This window comes from Carcharodon carcharias (genome assembly GCF_017639515.1).
Source record: "Carcharodon carcharias isolate sCarCar2 chromosome 29 unlocalized genomic scaffold, sCarCar2.pri SUPER_29_unloc_3, whole genome shotgun sequence".
Lineage (NCBI taxonomy): Eukaryota > Metazoa > Chordata > Chondrichthyes > Lamniformes > Lamnidae > Carcharodon > Carcharodon carcharias.
Genome location: NW_024470676.1, coordinates 635,584 through 661,166, shown reverse-complemented (window position 1 = coordinate 661,166; position 25,583 = coordinate 635,584). Strand labels below are relative to the sequence as shown.

General features: G+C 52.9%; 1 protein-coding gene across 1 annotated transcript in view; it reads left to right on the top strand.

Moving 5' to 3' along the window:
• Positions 1-24,504, top strand: part of vsig10l (V-set and immunoglobulin domain containing 10 like) — a 30,785-nt gene extending 6,281 nt beyond the window's left edge. Inside the window, exons 3-11 of the mRNA XM_041181247.1 lie at positions 1,991-2,263; positions 3,056-3,340; positions 9,707-9,952; positions 14,939-15,211; positions 17,515-17,829; positions 20,064-20,162; positions 22,684-22,730; positions 24,302-24,445; positions 24,496-24,504. Coding sequence (XP_041037181.1) covers positions 1,991-2,263; positions 3,056-3,340; positions 9,707-9,952; positions 14,939-15,211; positions 17,515-17,829; positions 20,064-20,162; positions 22,684-22,730; positions 24,302-24,445; positions 24,496-24,504 — 1,691 coding nt within the window. The remainder of the gene's footprint in view (positions 1-1,990; positions 2,264-3,055; positions 3,341-9,706; positions 9,953-14,938; positions 15,212-17,514; positions 17,830-20,063; positions 20,163-22,683; positions 22,731-24,301; positions 24,446-24,495) is intronic.
• The last annotated feature ends 1,079 nt before the right edge of the window (positions 24,505-25,583 follow it).

The window sequence follows — 25,583 nt, the reverse complement described above, 5'->3', positions numbered from 1 at the left end:
GAAAGAGCCGGGGGGCACAGACATTGGGGACCAATTGGACAGATCTTTCAAAGAGCCAGCTCGGGCACGCTGGTCCAAATGGCCTCCTGTGTCCTCTATATACATTATGGCTGTGATAACCTGCAAGTGGAGATCAGTCCAGAGAAGTGGGAGGTAATGCATTCAGGGAAGGTAGGGGAATCCACAATAAACGGACAGATCCTGAGGAGCCTGGAATAACAGTGTGAATGTGCACAGATCCCTGAAGACAGCTAAAGCATCCAAGGAAGCAGGTGGGAGTCTGTCCCCTGTTAACCGAGGCGTCAAATCGAAGAACAGGGAGCTTAATGCTCGTACCTTTACCCATTTCATGGGATGTGGGTGTCGCTGACCAGGTCAGCATTTGTTGCCCATCCCTAATTGCCCTTGAACTGAGGGGCTTGCTCAGCCATTTCAGAGGGGCAGTTAAGAGTCAACCACATCGCTGTGGGGTCTGGAGTCACGTTTGGCCAGACCGGGGTAAGGACGGCAGATTTCCCCTCCCTAAAGGGCTTTAGTGAACCAGATGGGGTTTTTACAGCAATCGATGATAGTTCCATGGTCACCATGACCGAAACTGGCTTTTCAATCCCTGATTTATTCACCGAATTTAAATTACAGCAGCTGCCCTGGTGCGATTCAGACCCCATGCCCCCACCCTCCAGAGCATTAGCATTAAGAGTCCAGTGGCATTAGCACTACACCACCACCCCCCCACCCACCCCTCTGTCTGAAACACCTGTTGGGCCACAGCTAGAGTACTGTGCTCAGCTCTGGACACCACGTTACTGTAAGGAGGTGATCACAGGGGAGAGAGAGAGGGCGCAGAGCAGATTTACACAGGAGGTTTCTGGGAGAGTTTTAAGAATGGGGGAAGATTAGGTTGGTTCCTTTGGAGCAGAGGAGGCTGAGGGGAGATTTAATTGCGCTTCATAAAACTACGATTGGCTGTGACCAAGCGGCGAGGGAGGAGCTATTCCTCTTAACAGAGAGGTCAAGAGTCCGATGCCACAGATAGAAAACAACTAGTCTAAGCATTGACCAGAAACTGAATTGGACGAGCCATATAAATACTGCGGCTGCAAGAGCAGGTCAGAGGCTGGGAATCCTGTGGTGAGTAACTCACCTCCTGACTCCCCAAAGCCTGTCCACCATCTACAAGGCACAAGTCAGGAGTGTGAGGGAATACTCTCCACTTGCCTGGATGAGTGTAGCTCCCACAATACTCAAGAAGCTCGACACCATCCAGGACAAAGCAGCCCCGCTTGATTGGCACCCCATCCACAAACATTCACTCCCTCCACCACCGACACACAGTAGCAGCAGTGTGTGTACCATCTACAAGATGCACTGCAGGAATTCACCAAGGCTCCTTAGACAGCACCTTCCAAACCCGCGACCTCTACCATCTAGAAGGACGAGGGCAGCAGACACATGGGAACACCACTACCTGGAAGTTCCCCTCCAAGTCACTCACCATCCTGACTTGGAAATATATCGGCCGTTCCTTCACTGTCGCTGGGTCAAAATCCTGGAACTCCCTCCCTAACAGCACGGTGGGTGTACCTACACCACATGGACTGCAGCGGGTCAAGAAGGCAGCTCACCCCCACCTTCTCAAGGGGCAATTAGAGATGGGTAATAATTTCTGGCCTATCCAGTGACACCCACATCCTGTTAAAAAAGATAAAAATAATGCGGGGGTGGGGTGGGGAGCGGAGGAGAAATTTTCCAAAGCAGAGAGTTGGTCAGGGGCCTGGAACTCACTGGCCGACAGGGTGGGAGAGGCAGAAAAGCTCATGATGCAAGCACTCCGGACCAAGAGCTGGACATGGGATTAGACTGGGTGGCACTCTTGTGGGCTGGCACAGAGGTGACGGGCTGAATGGCCCTCCCTCCGCGCCGGCGATATCTCCGCATTCCTGTTTCCCTGACTGACACTGGTCTCCCTCTCCTCTGACCCTCCACCCAGAGCTCATCAAGGGCGTCAAGGTGGTGACACCCGTGGGTGACGTGAAGGAGGGTGAACCCAAGGTGACCATGACCTGCACCATGGCAACGGGGACATGGGACACCCTGATATGGACCAAGGACGGCAAGCAGATCGTCAGTGATGCTCACACAGTGATAGCCGGCGATGAGTTAACAATTAAGGACGTGATTAGAGGGGACAGTGGAACGTATACCTGCTCCGTACAAAACCCCTTCAGCAATGATGCATCCCACAAGCTGCTCAGGATCTACTGTAAGTATTCCACAGACTTCTACTTCACTTGGGAAAGCGCCAGGTATCAGATTGGCCAAGTGGGTTTGGCCCTCGATAGCTCTCTCTTTCTTTCTCTCTCTCTCTCTCTCTCTCTTTCTCTCGTTTTCTCTCTCTCCCCTCTGAGTCAGAAAGTCGTGTGCTCGAGTCTGCGCTCCAAAGACTTGAGCCCCATAATCCAAGTCAGCATTCCAAGAGAGTGCTGAGGGAGTGCTGCACTGTCGGAGGGTCAGTACTGAGGGAGTGCAGTACTGAGGGAGTGCAGTACTGATCCTCCCACACTCCATCAGTACTGACCCTCTGACAGTGCAGAACTCCCTCAGTACTGACTCTCTGACAGTGCAGCACTCCCTCAGTACTGTCCCTCTGACCTCCAGAGAGAGGATTTGGAGGCAGTTGAAGATCCTGAGGGGAGGGGGCAAGAGCTGGGCTAGGAAATGGGGGACCGTACAGGAATAGATAAGGCTGGAAGAAAATTGGTTGGGTTGGCTTGGAGGAGGGGGGAGTGGCCTTGGCCCTCGGGGGAGTGGGGGAAATGTGACACATCGGGTGGGGGAACTCAGTGGCAGACAAATATGACAGGTCGGGGGTCAGGGGGCAGGGAGGGGGTCATTGAGCAAGTGGCGCAGGATGGGGACTAAATTTTGAAGCGGGGATGGAGGAGGGGAGAACCGTGAACGGCGACAGCTATTCGACCACAGGGGCATCGCGATCCGGATACCATGTCCACGTGACTCCTTTCTTTCTCCCCCCCAACCCCCCCCCCCTCCCCAGATGGTCCGGACGTGCCCACCGTCAGCATCGTGTCCTCGCTGGACCCCGAGCCCTCCCGCTTCGTCCTGGTCAATTCCACCGTCAACCTGACCTGCGCCACCAGCTCCGAGCCGCCCGCCCAGCACTTCTGGAGCGTCGGGGAGAGCGGCGACACCAGCGTGCCCTCCGACCCCACCCTGACCCTGGAGCGTGTCCAACTGGACCAGGCCGGGGTGTACAGCTGCATCGTCGTGAACACCAAGATGGGCCGCAGCGTGAGGAAGACCCTGACCCTTAACGTCTACGGTGAGTGCCAGCGCGGCACGCGGCTCTCCTTGGGGCACTCCGGCGCCAAGCAGCCTGGGACAGAAACTCGCAGCCAGGCACTGAGTGATTCAGGGAGTGGGCCAGTCAGTGGCAAATGCAGTTTAGTATTTGGAGTGGGTGGGTGGGTAGGCACAGGGGGTCGTTGGGGGTGGGGGGGGTGGGGGGTGGGGGGAGGGGTGGGGGAGTGTGCGGAACATACGAACTCGGATCAGGAGTTAGGTCACTCAGCCCCTCGAGCCTCCTCCGCCACTCAATAAGATCTTGGCTCATCGGATAGTAACCTGAAAGCTGCATCCCCGCCCACCCCCAGTAACCTACCTCCCTCTTTCTTACCAAGAATCTATCCACCTCCGCCTTAAAAACATTTAAAGACTCTACTTTTCAGGAAGGGAGCTCTAACTCGGAGTGACAAACATTTCGCCTCATCTCTGCTTTGAATGGGCGGCCCCTTGTTTTTAAGCAGTGACCCCTAGTTCTAGACTCTTCCCCGCAAGAGGGGACATCCACTCCCCATCCACCCCTTCGAGTCCCCTCGGGGTCTCACAGGTTTGAACCTTTTTTAAAATTCCACCCGCTGCTGTTGGTGGGATTTGAACCCATGACCCCCGGGGAACAAGGCTGGTGCAGCTGGATTACTGGCCCACCGACGTTACTACTCCCCCTTGGAACTGGGAGCTATTCACTTTGGACCAAAAACATCAGGGAATTTCTAACGGAGAAGCTGTGGAGGGAGCCCAGAGCTTTTGTTACCACGTAGCGGGTGACGTGTGCCAGACCGATCAAATCCACCAGGGAAACTTGATCACGACTGTTTTGCGATTTGTATTTATTTCGAGACGCATGCCCTGAATTCAGAAGTAATAAGACTACCACGGCTTCAGAGGATTTTAGAAAACCAAATGAAACATTTATTAACAAAAGCAGAGATTTGAAGCACATACATAGGTCTATAAATTACTAACTCCTAAAACCCCTCATTAACCTGGCTCCCAGTTACGTCTCCGTTAAGGCAATAGCCAAAACAAATAGATTTAAACAGACCCAGGCAAAGCAACACGATGCCCTAGGCAGGAGGATTCAAAGTGAGTTTTCTAGGCTTTGGTTCCTGTAAACAGCAACTTGATGCACAGAGGCTGGAGGCTTTTCACACTCGTGTTAGATCTTAGAACATCTTCTACTCTTACACACAGCCTCATCTCCTTTATACATGTTTCTCCCTTTTTAATGCAAATTCCATTGTTCCCTTATGTTTTTGCTACTTTACTTTTCTCCTAATATAAATCTTTTCATAGTACTCATATTATCACTAACCTTTGGGAAAAATAACCTCACTGTTTGGCTTGGCTTCTTCTGGCTAGGTGTAACATCTTACCATCTCCTTGAAATTCAAACTAACCTAATTTAGCTATAAATGCAAATTTCCCTCACATTCTAAAACTTCAGCCATGTTTACGTATTTAGCATTTCAAACCTGGCTTCTTGTTGATGACTCAAAGCCTCCAGAGCGGCTGTCCCCAATTCAATTACATACCCCTACCCCTACCCCTACCCCCACCCCACACACACACACACACACACACAGGCACACACACACACACACGTTCATACACACACACACACACACACACACACACACACACACAGGCACACATACACACACGTTCATATAAACACACACAGACATAGGCACACACACACACACACACACACACACACGTTCACACACACAGGTGCACACACACACACACACACACACACACACACACACACACACACACACACACATAAACACACACACACACACACGTTCACACACACACACACACACACACAAACTACCCAAACCCCACAATGAACCCACTTTTACAATAGATCACAATAATATTATGAAAATTGTTATATTTTTGTTACCGTTCTGAGACCCCAACTCCAGTACCCGTAAAAGGTTGGCAGGCGGGTACAAGAACGGTTAATAGGGTTGCACCTTCCTGAACTGGCGATGGAAGGTTGATGTGTCTTATTTGTCCATGACAACATAAACGGAGAGGAAGAGAATAAAAGTGGCATAAAAGGGAGTGACCTTTAAGTTAAAACACAATTAATGCAATCACTCATCTATCTACAAAACGCATGAAGAAACTCATCAGATACAGTAATGGAAACTAACCTCAGTGTTATAATTTTGCATGTCGCTCCTTATGGGTCAAATAATCCGAGCTCTAATAGTAAGCCTAGCTTCACATAATCCAATAATTAGAATCTTCAGCTGATACCAAAAATAATCATCTTCATGGCTTGTCCAACAGATCTTAAATTCTTCTTCTGTTCTCTGCCAGGAGGCAGTCCCAACCCCCCCATTGGGCATTACATTTCGAAGCTGGGATAGAGGCGACGGGGGCGGGGTGGGGGGGGGCTATGAACAGTTGCCAACTATTCGACTGCTTGTGGCATCACACTCCAGCTTTCCTCGTGCCAAACCCACCCCAGCCAGAGCAGGGAAAAGGCCAAGCCTTTTGCATGCCTGTTGTGGCCTGTTGCTCTGGATAGGGACTGTGGAGACTCCAATTTTCTTTCCACTACATGGCTGACCACCTGCTATCGGTGTGTGGTTGAAGGATTTAACAGGTTGATACTCCACCTGTTTGGACACGTCCCCTGTCTACATCACCCCATTAAATCCTGGGTGGGATTATGAACCCAGAACTTCCACCTCAGAGGTCGGGATGCTTAAACCACCACGCCACAATGCCGCTTCGTAAGGGTTGAGCTATAATAAATTTAACAAGTATTCCGACGTTGAACTCAACCTTTGCTTCACCTGAGGTAGCTATCGTAGTCACTGAAAGTAATAAAATTGTCAATTGGTTCAATGCATGGGCAGATTTTCGAATTAAAGCCATTGTGAACCATGAAGGTTCGCAACTGTCCAGAATACCTTAAACATCGAGCGTTGCTGAAAGGAGGAGACACTCTGTCGAAGCTTTGCATTTTGCGCTCCTCAGGACAGATTGCAGGAATACCAACTCTTCCCAAGCCAAAACCACCTTCTCCCGACCACACAAATGAGTAAATCAATTTCAGTGCTGGTGTGATGCCAGATGTGTAGGCTGTACGTGCCAAAGACTGGGGATTGTGTCAGATGTCCCTTTGACTGTTGGCATCAGGCTCGTACCAAGCTTGACAAACTCAGAACACAGTGTCCAACATCAGATGTGATTTCGCAATTGGACAACACTTGCTAAACAACCCCGATTGTGCCAAGAGCCACTCTAACAACCAATTTAAGATTATCAGTAAGGCTCACAGTGCAGCTCACTTACACATGCTAGAAGCCACATATATTCACACACAGGGCCCTGTCCTTTGGCAGACAGAAGGAGCAAGTCCACACATTGCACATTTCTCAATGAAACAAAAGCTTGGGGGACAGAGTTCATTCCCCGTGTAACGCCTTGACCAATCAGAGCCAACCTGCCTCTTTGAATTTAAATAAAAGCTTGGCAGTTAACTGTTCCCTGTGCATTCTCCATGGTGACACCTCTACCAATCAGAATCCATTTTCCAACCAATCAGCGGTGCCTTCTCATGCAGTATAAATTGTTGTTTCCTTTACGATTGGTATTCTGGTGATTTGTCCTGATGAGTGCAAGATGAAAAGTTTTGGCAGCTTGTCTCTTTTGTCAGCAAAACTCCAGTTCTGTATGACTATTATCATCCCAGTTGATGCGACTACTGCACAAGTCAGATCCCAAGGTGAAACCCGGCTTGATAGATCCCAACTTTTATTTTTTGTTTAGATATGTGGAGAGTGGCTACTGAACAGAGTCACTGGAGTCAGCTGGTGGACTTTTAACAAAAGAGTAAAACATTTATTAAACAAGAAAAGATGAACTATATAACAATACTCCTTCACCCACAACTATACTTTTACAGAAATATACAGATCTGTAAGGATAACGCAAGTTACAAAAGCTATCTTATACTCTCATATTCACACTAAGTACACAGTCCATTTAAACCAATAGGCAACCTGTGGTCACACACACCACACTCTGAAACCAAGTGATAGATGCCACCCCAAGCAGATGCTATGGATCCTCCACAATTCCCCATGAGAGGTTTGTCACACGGTGAGCCAACCGGTCTCACTGCACTCTGTATTTCACATGAGGTTTTCCCTGAAGAACCCACTTTGGAATCTTCTCCCAAGCGACGCTCTCTCTCAGACGCCTTCCACAAGGGTCCACCTCCAGGGTTTCGAACTCTCCTCCCGACATTCCTCTCCCCTGGATCACCATGTGCATTCAGGTTTCCTTCCACTCTCTCTCAGACTCAGCCATGCCAACAGAGTACCACTGCTTCACATGCCCATAGTAAAGAGTCACAGACATTCGCCTGTCTCCTTGGATCTACTGGCTGCTCACAAGCCTATTTTGCTTTAAATCTGCATCCTACAGCTTTCTCCCTTCAAGCCTGGAGCCTTCCTCGGCTCCTCGCTTTAACTTCACTCTTCCAGATTCCTGTTCTTTCTCTTTGACTACTTAAAGGGCTTCTTGGGCCTTTCTCGTTTTCTTTTAGGACCTGCTCCCTGCAGTTCCCTCTCCCAGTAGACTGCTGGCAACTCGGTATCTCCCTTGAGATCCAGAACTCACTTGACATTCACTCTTACATTCATTTTACAGCAACTCATCGAAGATTCTTCGAGTTATTGCCCTCAGCAACCTGCTTGTATGTCAGCTAGAGAGAGACTTAAACTGCTCCCTTAACCGGACAGCATAATGACCAACTGAAGTCAAACTGCTTTCAGTTCCTCTGTGTGGGCTTCCTGCTGCTGAGCAACAGCACAATTTTTTTTTTTCCCTACCTTGTGTTTGCTTTGCCTTCCCTTCAAGAGTCGTAAAATCTCATTAAAATTCCGGCACCTCCTAAAGTGAAATTCAGTCTTGAGTTTGCCTTTTTCTTAACACACCAGTATAGAAACATCATCTTAAACTTCATTCCGAACACCCACAAACACAAATATAACTTACTTAAAGCTATCTCTAGTTCCTAACACTATCAAATAGGCCTTTCCACAAATGTAAACTTATAACCTGCAAAAACGTTAATTCCCTTATGCAATTTATCATTCCCAGACATCATCCACGCCTGTGCCTTCAACATCTCGAATAACCCTCTTGCTATTTCAAAAGGGCAAGCTATAGTAACAGAGAGTATTTCAATATTGCTGAAAAGAGAGAAGTGCTGTTAGTTGTCGCCCTGCACTCAAACAGACAAGTGCAAGAATGTCAAATTTCAAACCATCACAATTTATAGGACTGGTGGGGGGGGGTGGGGGGGGGGAAGGGTCGGTTGGCAAGTCAACTCTGATTGGCCGAGGCGTTGCCGTGGAGACAGCGGCGGGGAACCATAGGCTCCCCCAGCGCCCCCGGCGATCAAAGATAGGGCGCAGGGCTGGAACACGTTCCTGTGTATGAGCATACGTCACTTCGAGAAGCATGACCACCTCAACTGATTACCTTAAAAAATTCAGCAGCCCCTATTTTCAGCAATGTTCGAGTCATTCAGAGCACCTAACAACATTTTATCAATAAAAAAATATGTCACCTTCCCTGAGACAAAAAATAAACAGGAGAGAGATATTGTGCGGAAGTTGAAGTCGCATTAGCCTGGGGTGGGGGTGGGGGGTAATGCTTCGGGGCGAAGTGTGTCCCGCTCTAAGGCAGTGATCCATTGCTGCAACATTTGGGGGGGTGGGGATGGGGGGCAGGGCTTGTGGTTGTGGATTGGTCCACCTCGTTGCAGTTTGTGGGATCTTGCTGTGCCAAAATCGGCTGCTGCATCGCAACAGTGACCACACCTCAACCAAAAAAAAGCCCTTCATTGGCCGCGAAACACTTTGGGACATCCTGAGGTGAGGGGAAAGGTGCTGGAGAAATGCAAGGTCTTGAGTCCATTCCCTCCCTCCCTCTCGATCTCCGGTCTCGATCGATGACCGGAACTGAACAGAGCATTTTTCTCGATGCAAAAATAAGTTCGTCGCTAATAAACCGAATGGGGAAATTCAGGAGAAACCTCTTTACCCAGAGAGTGGGGAGAATGTGGGACTCGCTCCCACAGGGAGTGGTGGAGGCGAATAGTGTCGATGTATTTAAGGGGAGAAGCTGGATAAACACATGAGGGAGAGAGGAATAGAAGCATAAGGGGGATGGGGTGAGATGGAGAGGGGGTGGGAGGAGGCTCGTGTGGAGCAGCACAGAGCAGATGGGCAGAACGGCCTCATCCGGTGGCTGGGGATTCGATGAATTTGGACGCGTTGCCTTAGCCTCTTTGTTTCCCTGACAGAGCTGCCTTGGGGGGAGCCATCTTGTTCGATGGTGTCCGTGGAGAACCACAGGACCCTGCAGTTTTCCTGCGCCTGGCGGGGCGGATACCCCAGGGCTCGGATCCACTGGCTGGGCCTGTCACGGAACATCAGCGCAGACTCCCAGCTCGTCCTCAACGAGAACTCGCCCGCCCGGCTGTCGGGGGAGAACGTGACGTGTGTGGCCCTTCACAGCGCGGCCGTCAAGTACTGCACCCTCCGGCCAAGTAAGACCTCGGAGTTCCAACAACACCCGGCTGCCTTTATGTAGTGCCGGTCAGAGAGAATCCCCAGGGGGTTACGCAGAAGCGGCTGCCCGAATACAACCGGAGCCTAAAGGGAGAGAGAAGGGTCAGGCGAGCAAAAGCTCGCTCAAAGAGGGAGCCTGAATGGAGCAGAGATAGAAAGGAAGAGAGAGAGGGGGAGAGGTCGAGGGAGGGAATTCCAGAGCTCAGGGCCCCCCAGGCAGCTGAAGGCACGGCCACCAATGGTGGAGCGATGGGAATCGGGGGATGGTCAAGAGGCCGGAATTGGAGGAGCGCAGAGATCTCGGAGGGTTGTAGGGGCTGGAGGAGGTTACAGAGATAGGGAGGGTTCTGCAGCTGGAGGTGGTCACAGAGATAGGGAGGGTTGTAGGGACTGGAGGAGGTTGCAGATGTAGGGAGGATTGTACGGTCTGGAGGAGGTTACAGAGATAGGGAGGGTTGTAGGGGCTGGAGTATGTTACAGAGATAGGGAGGGTTGTAGGGGTTAGAGGAGGTTACAGAGATAGGGAGAGTTGTAGGGGCTGGAGGAGGTTACAAGAGATAGGGAGAGTTGTAGGGGCTGGAGGAGGTTACAAGAGGTAGGGAGGGTTGTAGGGATTGGAGGAGGTTACAGACATGGGAAGAGTTGTAGGGGCTGGAAGAGATTACAGAGATAGGGAGGGTTGTAGAGGCTGGAGGAGTTTACAGAGATAGGGAAAGTTGTAAGGGCTGAAGGAGGTTACAGAGATAGGGAGGGTTGTAGGGGCTGGAGGAGGTTACAGAGATAGGGAAGGTTGTAAGGGCTGGAGGAGGTTAAAGAGATAGGGAGGGTTGTAGGGGCTGGAGGAGGTTACAGAGATAGGAAGGGTTGTAGATGCTGGAGGAGGTTACAGGTATAGGGAGGGTTGTAGGGGCTGGAGGAGGTTACTGAGATAGGGAGGGTTGTAGGGGCTGGAGAAGGTTACAGAGATAGGGAGGGTTGTAGGGGCTGGTGGAGGTTACGGAGATAGGGAGGGTTGTAGGGGCTGGAGGAGGTTACAGAGATAGGGAGGGTTGTAGGGGCTGGAGGAGGTTACAGAGATAGGGAGGGTTGTAGGGGCTGGAGGAGGTTACAGAGATAAGGCGGGTTGTAGGAGCTGGGAAAGGTAACAGAGATAAGGAGGGTTGTAGGGGTTGGAGGAGGTTACTGAGATAGAGTTGTAGGGGCTGGAGGAGATTACAGAGATATGGAGGGTTGTAGAGGCTGGAGGAGGTTACAGAGATAGGGAGGGTTGTAGGGGCTGGAGGAGCTAACAGAGATAGGGAGGGTTGTGGGGGCTGGAGGAGGTTACAGAGATAGGGAGGGTTGTAGGGGCTGGAGTATGTTACAGAGATAGGGAGGGTTGTAGGGGTTAGAGGAGGTTACAGAGATAGGGAGAGTTGTAGGGGCTGGAGGAGGTTACAAGAGATAGGGAGAGTTGTAGGGGCTGGAGGAGGTTACAAGAGGTAGGGAGGGTTGTAGGGATTGGAGGAGGTTACAGACATGGGAAGAGTTGTAGGGGCTGGAAGAGATTACAGAGATAGGGAGGGTTGTAGAGGCTGGAGGAGATTACAGAGATAGGGAAAGTTGTAAGGGCTGAAGGAGGTTACAAGAGATAGGGAGAGTTGTAGGGGCTGGAGGAGGTTACAAGAGGTAGGGAGGGTTGTAGGGATTGGAGGAGGTTACAGACATGGGAAGAGTTGTAGGGGCTGGAAGAGATTACAGAGATAGGGAGGGTTGTAGAGGCTGGAGGAGATTACAGAGATAGGGAAAGTTGTAAGGGCTGAAGGAGGTTACAGAGATAGGGAGGGTTGTAGGGGCTGGAGGAGGTTACAGAGATAGGGAAGGTTGTAAGGGCTGGAGGAGGTTAAAGAGATAGGGAGGGTTGTAGGGGCTGGAGGAGGTTACAGAGATAGGAAGGGTTGTAGATGCTGGAGGAGGTTACAGGTATAGGGAGGGTTGTAGGGGCTGGAGGAGGTTACTGAGATAGGGAGGGTTGTAGAGGCTGGAGAAGGTTACAGAGATAGGGAGGGTTGTAGGGGCTGGAGGAGGTTACAGAGATAGGGAGGGTTGTAGGGGCTGGAGGAGGTTACAGAGATAGGGAGGGTTGTAGGGGCTGGAGGAGGTTACAGAGATAGGGAGGGTTGTAGGGGCTGGAGGAGGTTACAGAGATAAGGCGGGTTGTAGGAGCTGGGAAAGGTAACAGAGATAAGGAGGGTTGTAGGGGTTGGAGGAGGTTACTGAGATAGAGTTGTAGGGGCTGGAGGAGATTACAGAGATATGGAGGGTTGTAGAGGCTGGAGGAGGTTACAGAGATAGGGAGGGTTGTAGGGGCTGGAGGAGGTTACAGAGATAGGGAGGGTTGTGGGGGCTGGAGGAGGTTACTGAGATAGCGAGGGTTGAAGTGGCTGGAGGAGGTAACAGAGATAGGGAGGGTTGAAGGGGCTGGAGGAGGTTACAGAGATCGGGAGGGTTGTAGGGGCTGGAGGAGATAACAGAGATAGTGAGGGTTGTAAGGGTTGGAGGAGGTTACAGAGATAGAGAGGGTTTTAGGGGCTGGAGGAGGTTACAGAGATAGGGAAGGTTGTAGGGGCTGGAGGTGGTTACAGAGATAGGGAGGGTTGTAGGGGCTGGAGGAGTTTACAGAGAGCGGGAGGGTTGTAGGGGCTGGAGGAGTTTACCAAGATAGCGAGGGTTGTAGGGGCTGGAGGAGGTTACAGAGATATGGCGGGTTGTAGGGGCTGGAGGAGGTTACAGAGATAGGGAGGATTGTAGGGGCTGGAGGAGGTTACAGAGATAACCTGCAATTGTTCCTTATTTACCCTATCGAAACTCTTTATTATTGTGAAGCCGCAATAAATTCTCCCTTTAACAGCCTCTGCTCCAGGGAGGATGATTTTCATGAAGATTCATTTGATTTCCTCTGTATCTTCTGTACCCCAAAGTGGGATTGATACAGGGCTCTGGGGAGAGAGTGGGACAGTGGGATTAGTTTGGGATTGATACAGGACAATGGGGAGAGAGTGGGGCTGTGGGATTAGTTTGGGAGATATACAGGGCTATGGGGAGAGAGTGGGGCAGTGGGATTAGTTTGGGATTGATACAGGGCTGTGGGGAGAGAGTGGGACAGTGGGATTAGTTTGGGGATTGATACAGGGCTATGGGGATATTGAGCAGGGCAGTGGGATTAGTTTGGGATTGATACAGGGTTATGAGGAGAGAGTGGGGCAGTGGGATTAGTTGGGGATTGATACAGGGCTATGGGGAGAGAGTGGGGCAGTGGGTGTAGTTTGGGATTGATACTGGGCTATGGGGAGATAGTGGGGTAGTGGGATTAGTTTGGGATTGATACAGGGCTATGGGGAGAGTGCGGGACAATGGGTGTAGTTTGGGATTGATACTGGGCTATGGGGAGAGAGTGGGACAGTGGGATTAGTTTGGGGATTGATACAGGGCTATGGGGAGAGAGTGGGACGGTGGGATTAGTTTGGGATTGATACAGGGTATGGGGAGATAGTGGGGCAGTGGGATTAGTTTGGGATTGATACAGGGCTATGGGGAGAGAGTGGGACAGTGGGATTAGTTTGGGGATTGATACAGGGCTATGGGGAGAGAGTGGGACGGTGGGATTAGTTTGGGATTGATACAGGGTATGGGGAGATAGTGGGGCAGTGGGATTAGTTTGGGATTGATACAGGGCTATGGGGAGAGAGTGGGACAGTGGGATTAGTTTGGGATTGATACAGGGCTATGGGGAGAGCGGGGCAGTGGGATTAGTTTGGGGATTGATACAGGGCTATGGGGAGAGATGAGGCAGTGGGATTAGTTGGGAATTAATACAGGGCTATGGGGAGTAAGCAGGGCAGTGGGATTAGTTTGGGATTGATACAGGGCTATGGGGAGTGAGCGGGGCAGTGGGATTAGTTTGGGATTGATACAGGGCTATGAGGAGTGAGCGGGGCAATGGGATTAGTTTGGGATTGATACAGGGCTATGGGGAGTGAGCAGGGCAGTGGGATTAGTTTGGGATTGATACAGGGCTATGGGGAGTGAGCGGAGCAGTGGGATTAGTTTGGGATTGATACAGGGCTATGGGGAGTGAGCAGGGCAGTGGGATTAGTTTGGGATTGATACAGGGCTATGGGGAGTGAGCGGGGCAGTGGGATTAGTTTGGGATTGATACAGGGCTATGGGGAGTGAGCGGGGCAATGGGATTAGTTTGGGATTGATACAGGGCTATGGGGAGTGAGCAGGGCAGTGGGATTAGTTTGGGATTGATACAGGGCTATGGGGAGTGAGCGGGACAGTGGGATTAGTTTGGGATTGATACAGGGCTATGGGGAGAGAGTGAGGCAGTGGGATTAGTTTGGGATTGATACAGGGCTATGGGGAGTGAGCAGGGCAGTGGGATTAGTTTGGGATTGATACAGGGCTGTGGGGAGAGAGTGGGGCAGTAGGATTAGTTTGGGATTGATACAGGACTATGGGGAGAGAGTGGGACAGTGGGATTAGTTTGGGTTTGATACAGGGCTATGGGGAGAGAGTGGGACAGTGGGATTAGTTTGGGATTGATACAGGGCTATAGGGAGAGAGCGGGGCAGTGGGATTAGTTTGGGATTGATACAGGGCTATGCGGAGAGAGTGGGACAGTGGGATTAGTTTGGGGATTGATACAGGGCTATGGGGAGAGCGGGGCAGTGGGTTTAGTTTGGGGATTGATACAGGGCTATGAGGAGAGAGTGAGGAAGTGGGATTAGTTTGGGATTGATACAGGGCTATGGGGAGTGAGTAGGGCAGTGGGATTAGTTTGGGATTGATACAGGGCTATGGGGAGTGAGCGGGGCAGTGGGATTAGTTTGGGATTGATACAGAGCTATGGGGAGTGAGCAGGGCAGTGGGATTAGTTTGGGATTGCTCCCTCGGACTGATTGTATATTCTTTATTCCCAGTGGCTCCGTGGGTCACCCTATCCCGATGGACAGTCAGGGAGACTCAGAGCGATGTCACAGTGACCCTGAAATGTGAGGTTGGTTCGAATCCAGCTGCCGTTATCCACTGGTTCAAGGGACAGAAAGAGTTAGTGAGTGAGGGGAAACTCATCATCTCACTCAACCGCTCGGAAATACAAATCCAGGATTTCTCCGTACGGAATGACACTGGGAATTACAGCTGTTCCTGCAGAAATCCTCTGGGAGAGAGCAGACCCAGTCTGATGCTCACAGGTATGAATGGAGACTCTAGACTGAGCCCATAGGCATTCACTTGAGAATTATATAGCCTTTCTAGCACAGAAACAGGCCATTCGGCCCATCTGCTCTGCATTGATGTTTTGGCTCAACATGAGCCTCCTCCATTCCCCTCTCCACCTCACCCCATCCCCATATCCTTCTATTCCTCTCTCCCTCATGTGTTTATCCAGCTTCCCCCTTAAATACATCGACACTATTCACCTCCACCACTCCCTGTGGGAGCGAGTCCCACATTCTCCCCACTCTCTGGGTAAAGGGGTTTCTCCTGAATTCCCCATTGGGTTTATTAGTGATGATCGTATATCGATGGCCCCTAGTTCTGGTCTCCCCACACCCCCACCCCCCAACACAATTGGAAACATCTTCTCTATGTCTACCCTATCGAAACCCTTTCATCATTTTAAAGACCTTGATCAGGTCACCACTCAGCCTTCTCTTTTCTAGAGAATAGAGACCCAGCCTGTTCAGTCTTTCCTGAGAGTTATAAAGTCTCAGTTCTGTTAGTATACTTGGAAACCTTTTTTTGCACTTTCTCAATGTCCCTGTAACCTTTCTGTAAAATGGAGACTGGAACTGTGCACAGTGCTCCAAGTGTGGTCTAACCAAGGGATATGGAGACTGGAACTGTGCACAGTGCTCCAGGTGTGGTCTAACCAAGGGATATGGAGACTGGAACTGTGCACAGTGCTCCAGGTGTGGTCTAACCAAGGGATATGGAGACTGGAACTGTGCACAGTGCTCCAGGTGTGGTCTAACCAAGGGATATGGAGACTGGAACTGTGCAGAGTGCTCCAAGTGTGGTCTAACCAAGGGATATGGAGAATGGAACTGTGCACAGTGCTCCCAGTGTGGTCTAACCAGGGGAAATGGAGACCAGAACTGTCCACAGTGCTCCAAGTGTGGTCTAACCAACACTTGATACAAGTTAAATGCCGTCTCTCTCAGCCTCGGAATAGCTCTCTTGTTTGTTTAATGGATCTGTGCAGTTCCCACTCTCTAGAATGGGGAGGCTCCTGATTCCATCAACAGTTTGAGAAGGTGGTGATGGGTCACCTTCTTGAGCCGTTTCAGTCCTGTGTGGTGAAGGAGCTCCCACGGAGCCGTTAGGGAGACAGTTCCAGGATTTTGACCCAGTGACGATGAAGGAACGGTCAAGCGATGGAGTCAAGGAAGGAAGGAGTGAGAAAAGGAGAGGGATGGAGTAAGACTGAGAGGGATGGAGAAGGCAAGAGGGTGAGTGGAAGGGAGGAATAGTGGGATGAGGGAGTGAATGCGAGAGGGGTTGGGGGGTGTTGAGGGAAGAAGGCATGGGGTGAGGGAGAGACCCAGAGGGGAAGGGAGGGTGGGAAGGGTGACGAAGGGCAGAAGGGAGAGAGAGTGAGAAAGAGGGATTGAGAGAAAGAGGAGGAGAGGGCAGAAGATGGATGGAGTGTAATTGGTGAGGAGAGGGTGAGGGAGACAGGGAGAGAGAGGAGGGAAGAGGGATGGAGAGAGAGAGAGTAGGGGAGAGGGATGGAGAGAGAGGGAGGAGGGGAGAGGGATAGAGAGAAAGGGGAGGAGAGAGGGATGGAGAGAGAGAGAGGAGGGAAGAGGGATGGAGAGAGAGAGAGTAGGGGAGAGGGATGGAGAGAGAGGGAGGAGGGGAGAGGGATAGAGAGAAAGGGGAGGAGAGAGGGATGGAGAGAGAGAGGAGGGAAGAGGGATGGAGAGAGAAAGAGAGTAGGGGAGAGGGATGGAGAGAGAGAGGAGGAAAGAGGGATGGAGAGGGAGAGAGGAGGGAAGAGGGATGGAGAGAGAGAGGAGGGTAGAGGGATGGAGAGAGAGAGGAGGAGAGAGGGATGGAGAGAGAGAGGAGGGGAGAGGGATGGAGAGAGAGAGGAGGGGAGAGGGATAGAGAGAGAGAGAGGAGGAGAGAGGGCTGGAGAGAGAGGAGGGGAGAGGGATGGAGAGAGAGGGAACGAGACGGAGAGAGGGAGGGAACAGAAAGAGAGAGGAGTGAGAGTGACAGATGGATGGATTGATGGATCGGTAGCCACTCAGGTTGAGTGGGGGCTGGGGAGGGGGTTTGGTTCGGATAGAATCGTGTCAGGAGGGGAGGATAGAGACGGTCGTGGGTGGAGGGAGGGGGCGGGGTTGGTGGGGGAGGGATGGATGGATGAAGGGAGGCAGATGGAGATGGAGGGAAGGGGATGGAGGGGAGGGGATTGTACCGGAACCCCCCCACTGTGCTCTGACGATCTGGCTCTTCCCCCCCTCCCCCCCACCCTCCCCCACAGCCCCCCAGGTCTCTGGCCTGACCGTGCGTCGACTCAATGGGACAGCGGCCTCCATCGCCTGGAGCACACGGGACTCTGACGTGGTCACCTCGTTCCTGGTGCAGTCGCAGAGCAACACACAGAGGGTCTCCTCCTCCTCCTCCTCCTCCTCCTCCTCCTCCTGGGTAACCCTGAAGGAGGCTGGCATGGCGGAGCGCACTGCCACCATCACCCAGCTCCGGGAGGAGCAGGGCTACTTCTTCCGAGTGCTTCCGCTGACGGGAACTCAACCGGGGGAGGCGTCGCCAGCCCAGTCGATCGCGCCCACCGTCGACAGTAAGTGACCAGCAGGAACGGGTGGGGCGGCGGAGGGGGGTGGGATGGGGGTGGGATGAGGAGGGGGGTGGCGGTGGTGGGGGGGTGGGGGGCAGGGGGGGAGGGGTAAACCTGCATTTGTATAGCGCCCTTCACCACCTCAGAGCCTCGCGCACACCCTTCGCAGGCAACGAGCCCTCTCTCTCTTTGAAGGGCATTCGCCGCCGCGGTAGCGGGAACTGCAGCAAGGCCAAGGGTCCTGCACAGCAAGATCCCATGAACCGCGTGCGTTTTAACCACCCGGACGTATTCGCTGGGGTTCTGGGGTGCGGGTGGAGGGGTTTTGGGGAGTCGAAGGTTTTTGGGGGGTGTGGGTGAAGGGGTTTTGGGGGGCGGGTGTAGGGGCTTTGGGGTGGTCGAGGGGTTTTGGGGGGGCGGGTGGAGGGGTTTTGGGGGGTCGAGGGGTTTTGGGGGGGGTGAAGGGGTTTTGGGGGGTGGGTGGAGGGGTTTTGGGGGGGTCGAAGGGTCTTGGGGGTGTGGGTGGAGGGGTTTTGAAGTTTCAATGTGTTTTGGGGGGGGTCAAAGTGTTTTGGGGGGGTTCAGGGGTTTTGGGGGGGCGGGTGGAGGGGTTTTGGGGGGTCAAGGGGTTCTGGGGGAGGTGGAGGGGTTTTGGGGGGTCGAGGGGTTTTGGGGCAGGTGGAGGGGTTTTGGGGGGCGGGTAGAGGGGTTTTGGGGGGGTGGAGGGGTTTTGGGGGTCAAGGGGTTTTGGGGTGGGTGAAGGGGTTTTGGGAGGTCGAGGGGATTTGGGGGGTTGAGGGGTTTTGGGGCAGGTGGAGGGGTTTTGGGGGGCGGGTAGGGGGTTTTGGGGGGGTGGAGGGGTTTTGGGGCAGGTGGAGGGGTTTTGGGGGGCGGGTAGGGGGTTTTGGGGGGGTGGAGGGGTTTTGGGGGTCGAGGGGTTTTGAGGGGTCAAGGGGTTTTGGGGGGTGGGTGGAGGGGTTTTGGGAGGTGGAGGGGTTTTGGGGGGTGGAGGGGTTTTGGGAGGTCGAGAGGTTTTGGGGGGGGGGCGGGTGGAAGGGTTTTGGGGGGTTGAGGGGTTTTGGGGGGTGCGGGTGGAGGGGTTTTGGGGGGTGGAGGGGTTTTGGGGGGTCGAGGGGTTTTGGCGGGTCGAGGGGTTTTGGAGGGCATGTGGAGGGGTTTTGGGGGGGTCGAGGGGTTTTGGGGGGGCGGTGGAGGGGTTTTGGGGGGTCGAGGGGTTCTGGGGGAGGTGGAGGGGTTTTGGGGGGGTCGAGGGGTTTTGGGGCAGGTGGAGGGGTTTTGGGGGGCGGGTAGAGGGGTTTTGGGGGGGGTGGAGGGGTTTTGGGGGGTGGATGGAGGGGTTTTGGGGGGTGGATGGAGGTGTTTTGGGGGGTTGGGGTGTTTTGGGGTGGGTGAAGGGGTTTTGGGAGGTCGAGGGGTTTTGGGGGGTTGAGGGGTTTTGGGGCAGGTGGAGGGGTTTTGGGGGGCGGGTAGGGGGTTTTGGGGGGGTGGAGGGGTTTTGGGGGTCGAGGGGTTTTGAGGGGTCGACGGGTTTTGGGGGGTGGGTGGAGGGGTTTTGGGGGGTGGAGGGGTTTTGGGGGGTGGAGGGGTTTTGGGAGGTCGAGAGGTTTTGGGGGGGCGGGTGGAAGGGTTTTGGGGGGGGTCGAGGGGTTTTGGGGGCGGCGGGTGGAGGGGTTTTGGGGGGGTTTGAGGGCTTTTGGGTGGGTGAAGCGGTTTTGGGGGGTGCGGGTGGAGGGGTTTTGGGGGGTCGAGGGGTTTTGGGGGGTCGATGGGTTTTGGAGGGCATGTGGAGGGGTTTTGGGGGGGTCGAGGGGTTTTGGGGGGGCGGGTGGAGGGGTTTTGAGGGGGGTCGAGGGGTTTTGGGGGTGGCGGTGATGAGGGAGGTGGGTGTGGTGGGGGTTGTGTCCCGGGGGCATTTATTCCTCTGATTGGCGCTGCTTAGACCAAACGGAATGGGGGCTTCACTCTCGTTGCCGCTGCTGGGATCCTGCTGTGCACGGTTGTGCGGGCCATGTTTCCGCAGCACCGTGGGAAGTAGAAAGGAGGCGAGAGGCGCTACGGAAATGTAACCCTTTACCCGCTTTGGGCCGGCATGTTGGTATCGTGTGATCACACCGATGTAAGCGTGAGGCGTGTTGGGGTGACAATGTATAACAGGGGGAGAGTCTTGTCCCCATTTCTGCCCAGATTCATCCTCTCTCACTCATTGTCCTTTACAGATCGTCTGAGTGGCGGTGCCATCGCTGGGATTGTTTTGGGCTGTGTAGTGGGAGCCTTACTGATTATCCTGCTGATTGTGTTTTTGATCCGGCATCGATGTAAGGCTCTGGCTCTGTGTGTGTGCACGTGTGTGTGTGCACGTGTGTGTGTGCACGTGTGTGTGTGTGCATGTCTGCACATGCATGTGTGTGTACATGTGTATGTGTGCATGTATGTATGCGTGCTTGTATGTGTGTGCGTGTGCACATGCGTGTTTGTGTACAAGTGTACGTGTGCATGTGTGTGTGTGCATGTGCACACGTGCGTGTGTATGCTTTTGTGTGTGCGCATGTATGTGTGCATGTGTGTATGCATGTGCATGCATGGGTGTGTGTGTGCATTTGTGTATGTGCACACCTGTGTGTGTTTGTGTGCGCGTGTGTGTGTGTGTGTGTGCTTATGTGTGTGTATGTGCATGTGTGTGTGTGTGTGCGCATGCGCATGCATGTGCGTGTGTGTGTGGCTGCGTATGCATGTGTGTGTGCAGCTGCATGCGTGTGTATGTGTGTGCCTGTGCATGCATGTGTGCGTGTGTGTGTGTGCGTGTGCATGCGTGTGTGTATGCGCTTGTGTGTGTGTTCAATACAAGTGTCTGCCACATCACTGCATTACCACACGAGGACTCAGAGTTCGACACCGCAGTACAATGCCCTCAAGGCCCTTCACAGGAGCGATAGTCAAACAGAATTTAACCTCGAGCCACATCTGGAGAATATTAGGGACAAGCGACCAAACGCTTGGTCAAAGAGGCCAGTTTTTAAGGAGCATCTTAAATGAGGAGAGAGGGAGAGAGAGAGAAGGGGCGAGAGGTATAGCAGGGGAATTCCAGAGCTCAGGGCCCCCCAGGCAGCTGAAGGCACGGCCACCAATGGCGGAGCGATGGGAATCGGGGGATGGTCAAGAGGCCGGAATTGGGGGAGCACAGTGATCTCGGAGGGTTGTAGGGGCTGGAGGAAGTTACAGAGATAGGGAGGGTTGTAGGGGCTGGAGGAGGTTACAGAGATAGGGAGGGTTGTAGGGACTGGAGGAGGTTACAGAGATAGGGAGGGTTGTAGGGACTGGAGGAGGTTACAGAGATAGGGAGGGTTGTAGGGACTGGATGAGGTTACTGAGATAGGGAGGGTTGTAGGGACTGGAGGAGGGTACAGCAATAGGGAGGGTTGTAGGGACTGGAGGAGGTTACAGAGATAGGGAGAGTTGTGAGGGCTGGAGGAGGTTACAGAGATGGAGGGTTGTAGGGGCTGGAGGAGGTTGCAAAGATGGAGGGTTGTAGGGGCTGGAGGAGGTTACAGAGATAGGGAGGATTGTAGGGACTGGAGGAGGTTACAGAGATAGGAGCTGGAGGAGTTTACAGAAATAGGGAGGGTTGTAGGGGCTGGAGGAGGTTACAGAGATAGGGAGGGTTGTAGGGTTGGAGGAGGTTACAGAGATAGGGAGGGTTGTAGGGGCTGGAGCAGCTTACAGAGATAGGTAGGGTTGTAGGGTCTGGAAGAGGTTACAGAGATAGGGAGGGTTGTAGGGGCTGGAGGAGTTTACAGAGGTAGGGAGGGTTGTAGGGGCTGGAGGAGGTAACAGAGATAGGGAGGGATATAGGGTCTGGAAGAGGTTACAGAGATAGAGAGGGTTGTAGGAGGTTACAGAGATAGGGAGGGTTGTAGGGGCTGGAGGAGGTTACAGAGATAGGGAGGATTGTAGGCGCTGGAGGAGGTGACAGAGACAGGGAGGGTTGTAGGGGCTGGAGGAGGTGACAGAGATAGGGAGGGTTGTAGGGGCTGGAGGAGGTTACAGAGATAGGGAGGGATGTAGGGTCTGGAGGAGGTTAAAGAGATAGGGAGGGTTGTAGGGGCTGGAGGAGGTTACAGAGATAGGGTGGGATGTAAGGTCTGGAGGAGGTTGCAGAGATAGGGAGAGTTGTAGGGTCTGGAGGAGGTCACAGAGATGGGGAGGGGTGTAGGTGCTGGAGGAGGTTACAGACAGATGAAGGGTTGTAGGGTCTGGAGGAGGTCACAGAGATGGGGAGGGGTGTAGGTGCTGGAGGAGGTTACAGACAGATGAAGGGTTGTAGGGTCTGGAGGAGGTCACAGAGATGGGGAGGGGTGTAGGTGCTGGAGGAGGTTACAGACAGATGAAGGGTTGTAGGGTCTGGAGGAGGTTACAGAGACAGGGAGGGGGGTGGTTATTCGGCAGTGGTGAGCAGAGGCTGTGAATTTGGAAATGGAGGTGTTACTAGATCAGGGGCCAATGGTGATGACTGAATCCGGCAAGTGGGGGGATGCTGAGCGAAGGGGACTCAGTGCGAGTTGGGACACGGGGACAGCAGAGTTTGGGATGAGCTGAGGTTTACAGAGGGTGGGGGATGGGAGGCTGGGCAGGAGAGGGTTGGGATAGTCGAATGTGGAGGGTACAGAGATGCCGATGAGGTTTTTTGGACGTACATTGGGCTGTCTTTAATCTTAATGCCCCTTTCATGTCTTCACCTGGGGATTCTGGTGTGGGAGTAGTTGAGCGGGGGAGGGGGTTACACTTACTGGGACGCTCTGGTTTCAATTATATTTCAATTTAATTTCTGCTTCCATTCAGATAAAAATAAAAAAGCCGTGACTGGAAGGCAAAGGGCAAGCGAGAAGGTAAGACGTTAGTGAGCAGCAACTTTGTAAGGTATTGGTGTGGCCAGACTGGAAACACATTCATCGTCCCTGATCAACAACGCTGAGTCTACTCCTGGCTGTGCTCAGGACCTCAAAAGTCAGCTTCACTCTCCCCCTCTCCCGCTCATTCCCCATCTCGAACTCTCGCCTCCCAGTCAGAGAGTTGTGGGTCCACGTCCCCGCGATCCAAGTGGACACTCCCCACCCAGTCACCACTATGGGACCGCTGCACTGTTAGAGGGTCAGTACTGACGGAGTGCTGCACGTACGGAGGGTCAGTACTGAGGGAGTGCTGCACTGTCAGTGGGTCAGTACTGAGGGAGTGCTGCACTGTCGGAGGGTCAGTACTGAGGGATGCTGCACTGTCGGAGGGTCAGTACTAAGGGAGTGCTGCACTGTCGGACGGTCAGTACTGAGGGAGTGCTGCACTGTCGGAGGGTCAGTGCTGAGGGAGTGCTGCACTGTCGGAGGGTCAGTAGTGAGAGAGTGCTGCACTGTCAGAGGGTCACCACTGAGAGAGTGCTGCACTGTTGGAAGGTCAGTACTGAGGGAGTGCTGCACTGTCAGAGGATCAACACTGAGGGAGTGCTGCACTGTCAGAAGGTCAGTACTGAGGGAGTGCTGCACTGTCAGAGGGTCACCACTGAGAGAGTGCTCACTGTCGGAGGGTCAGTACTGAGGGAGTGCTGCACTGTCAGAGGGTCACCACTGAGAGAGTGCTGCACTGTCGGAGGGTCAGTACTGAGGGAGTGCTGCACTGTCAGAGGGTCAGTACTGAGGGAGTGCTGCACGGTCGGAAGGTCAGTACTGAGGGAGTGCTGGACTGTCAGAGGGTCAAAACTGAGGGAGTGCTGCACTGTCAGAAGGTCAGTACTGAGGGAGTGCTGCACTGTCGGAGGGTCAGTACTAAGGGAGTGCTGCACTGTCGGAGGGTCAGTACTGAGGAGTGCTGCACTGTCAGAGGGTCAGTACTGAGTGAGTGCTGCACTGTTAGAGGGTCACCACTGAGAGAGTGCTGCACTGTCGGAGGGTCATTAATGAGGGAGTGCTGCACTGTCGGAGGCTCAGTACTGAGGGAGTGCTGCACTGTCGGAGGCTCAGTACTGAGGGAGTGCTGCACAGTCAGAGGATCAGTACTGAGGGTGCTGCACTGTCGGAGGCTCAGTACTGAGGGGTTTCTGCACTCTCAGCGGTTCAGTACTCAGGGAGTGCTGCACTGTCAGGGGGTCAGTACTGAGGGTGCTGCACTGTCGGAGGCTCAGCACTGAGGGGTTTCTGCACTGTCGGCGGTTCAGTACTGAGGGAGTGCTGCACTGTCAGAGGGTCAGTACTGAGGGTGCTGCACTGTCAGAGGGTCAGTACTGAGGGGTTTCTGCACTGTCGGCGGTTCAGTACTGAGGGAGTGCTGCACTGTCAGAGGCGCGTGAGAAATGTAAGTTGATACCAAAATTTGAAAAATATGCACAATAAATTTTGTTGATCTTTCTGGCGTTGCTCGGATAAATAAGATTGCTCAGTCCTGGTCATCTTCCTCCTCTATTTCGTTTCAGAACAACGACTATTGGGATCACACGAGTGCGTTGCACCCAAACTCCGCCTACATTAATCGAGCCTACTCACTTTCAAACCAGAGGACATTGGAGAGGACATCCCAAGAGAATACCTCAGGGAAATCCGGCTTCACCGGCACTGTGGTATGTTGGCAGTTGGGTAACATAAACAAATTTTACCCCTGGGATCCTAGCCATTATAGGATAACAAGATGCCAAATAATTGGAGTGAATGGGAAGGTGGTATAGATCCATTGGGATTGCGTACAGTGGGAGTGAAAGGGAAGGGATTTGGGTCCATTGGGATTGTGCACAGTGGGTGTGAACAGGAAGGGGTTTGGGTCCATCGGGATTGTGTACAGTGGGAGTGAACAGGAAGGGGTTTGGGTCCATTGAAATTGTGTCGAGTGGGAATGAATGGGAAGGGGTTTCGGTCCATTGCGATTGTGTACAGTGGGAGTGAATGGGAAGGGGGGTGGGTCCATTGGGATTGTGGACAGTGGGAGTGAACGGGATGGGGTATGCTTCCATTGGGATTGTGTACAGTGGGAGTGAATGGGATTTGGTTTGCTTCCATTGGGATTGTATTCGTTGGGAGTGAATGGGAAGGGGTTTGGGTCTTTTGGGATTGTTTAAAATGGGAGTGAACTGGAAGGGGTTTTGGTCCTTTGGGATTGTGTACAGTGGGAGTGAACGGGAAGCGTTTGGGTCCATTGGGATTGTGTACAGTCGGAGTGAATGGGAAGGGGCTTGGGTCCATTGGGATTTTGTGGAGTGGGAGTGAACGGAAAGTGGTTTGGTTCCATTGGAATTGTGGACAGTGGGAGTGAACGGGAAGGGGTTTGGTTCCATTGGGAATCTGTACAGTGGGAATGAATGGGAAGGGGTTTGGGCCCATTGGGATTTTGTGCTGTGGGAGAGAATGGGAAGGGGTTTGGGAGCATTGAGATTGTGTACAGTAGGAGTGAATGGGAAGGTGTTTGGCTCTATTGGGATTGTGTGGAGTTGGAATGAATGGGGAAGGGTTTGGCTCCATTGGGATTGTGTACAGTGGGAGTGAATGGGAAGGGTTTGGTTCCATTGAGATTGTGTACAGTGGGAATGAATGTAAGGGGTTTGGGCCAATTGGGATTGTGTACAGTGGGAGAGAAAGGGAAGGGGTTTGTGTCCATTGAGATTGTGTACAGTGGGAGTGAATGGGAAGGTGTTTAGGTCCATTGGGATGTGGACAGTGGGGGTGAATGGGAAGGGGTTTGGATCAATTGGGATTGTGTAGAGTGGG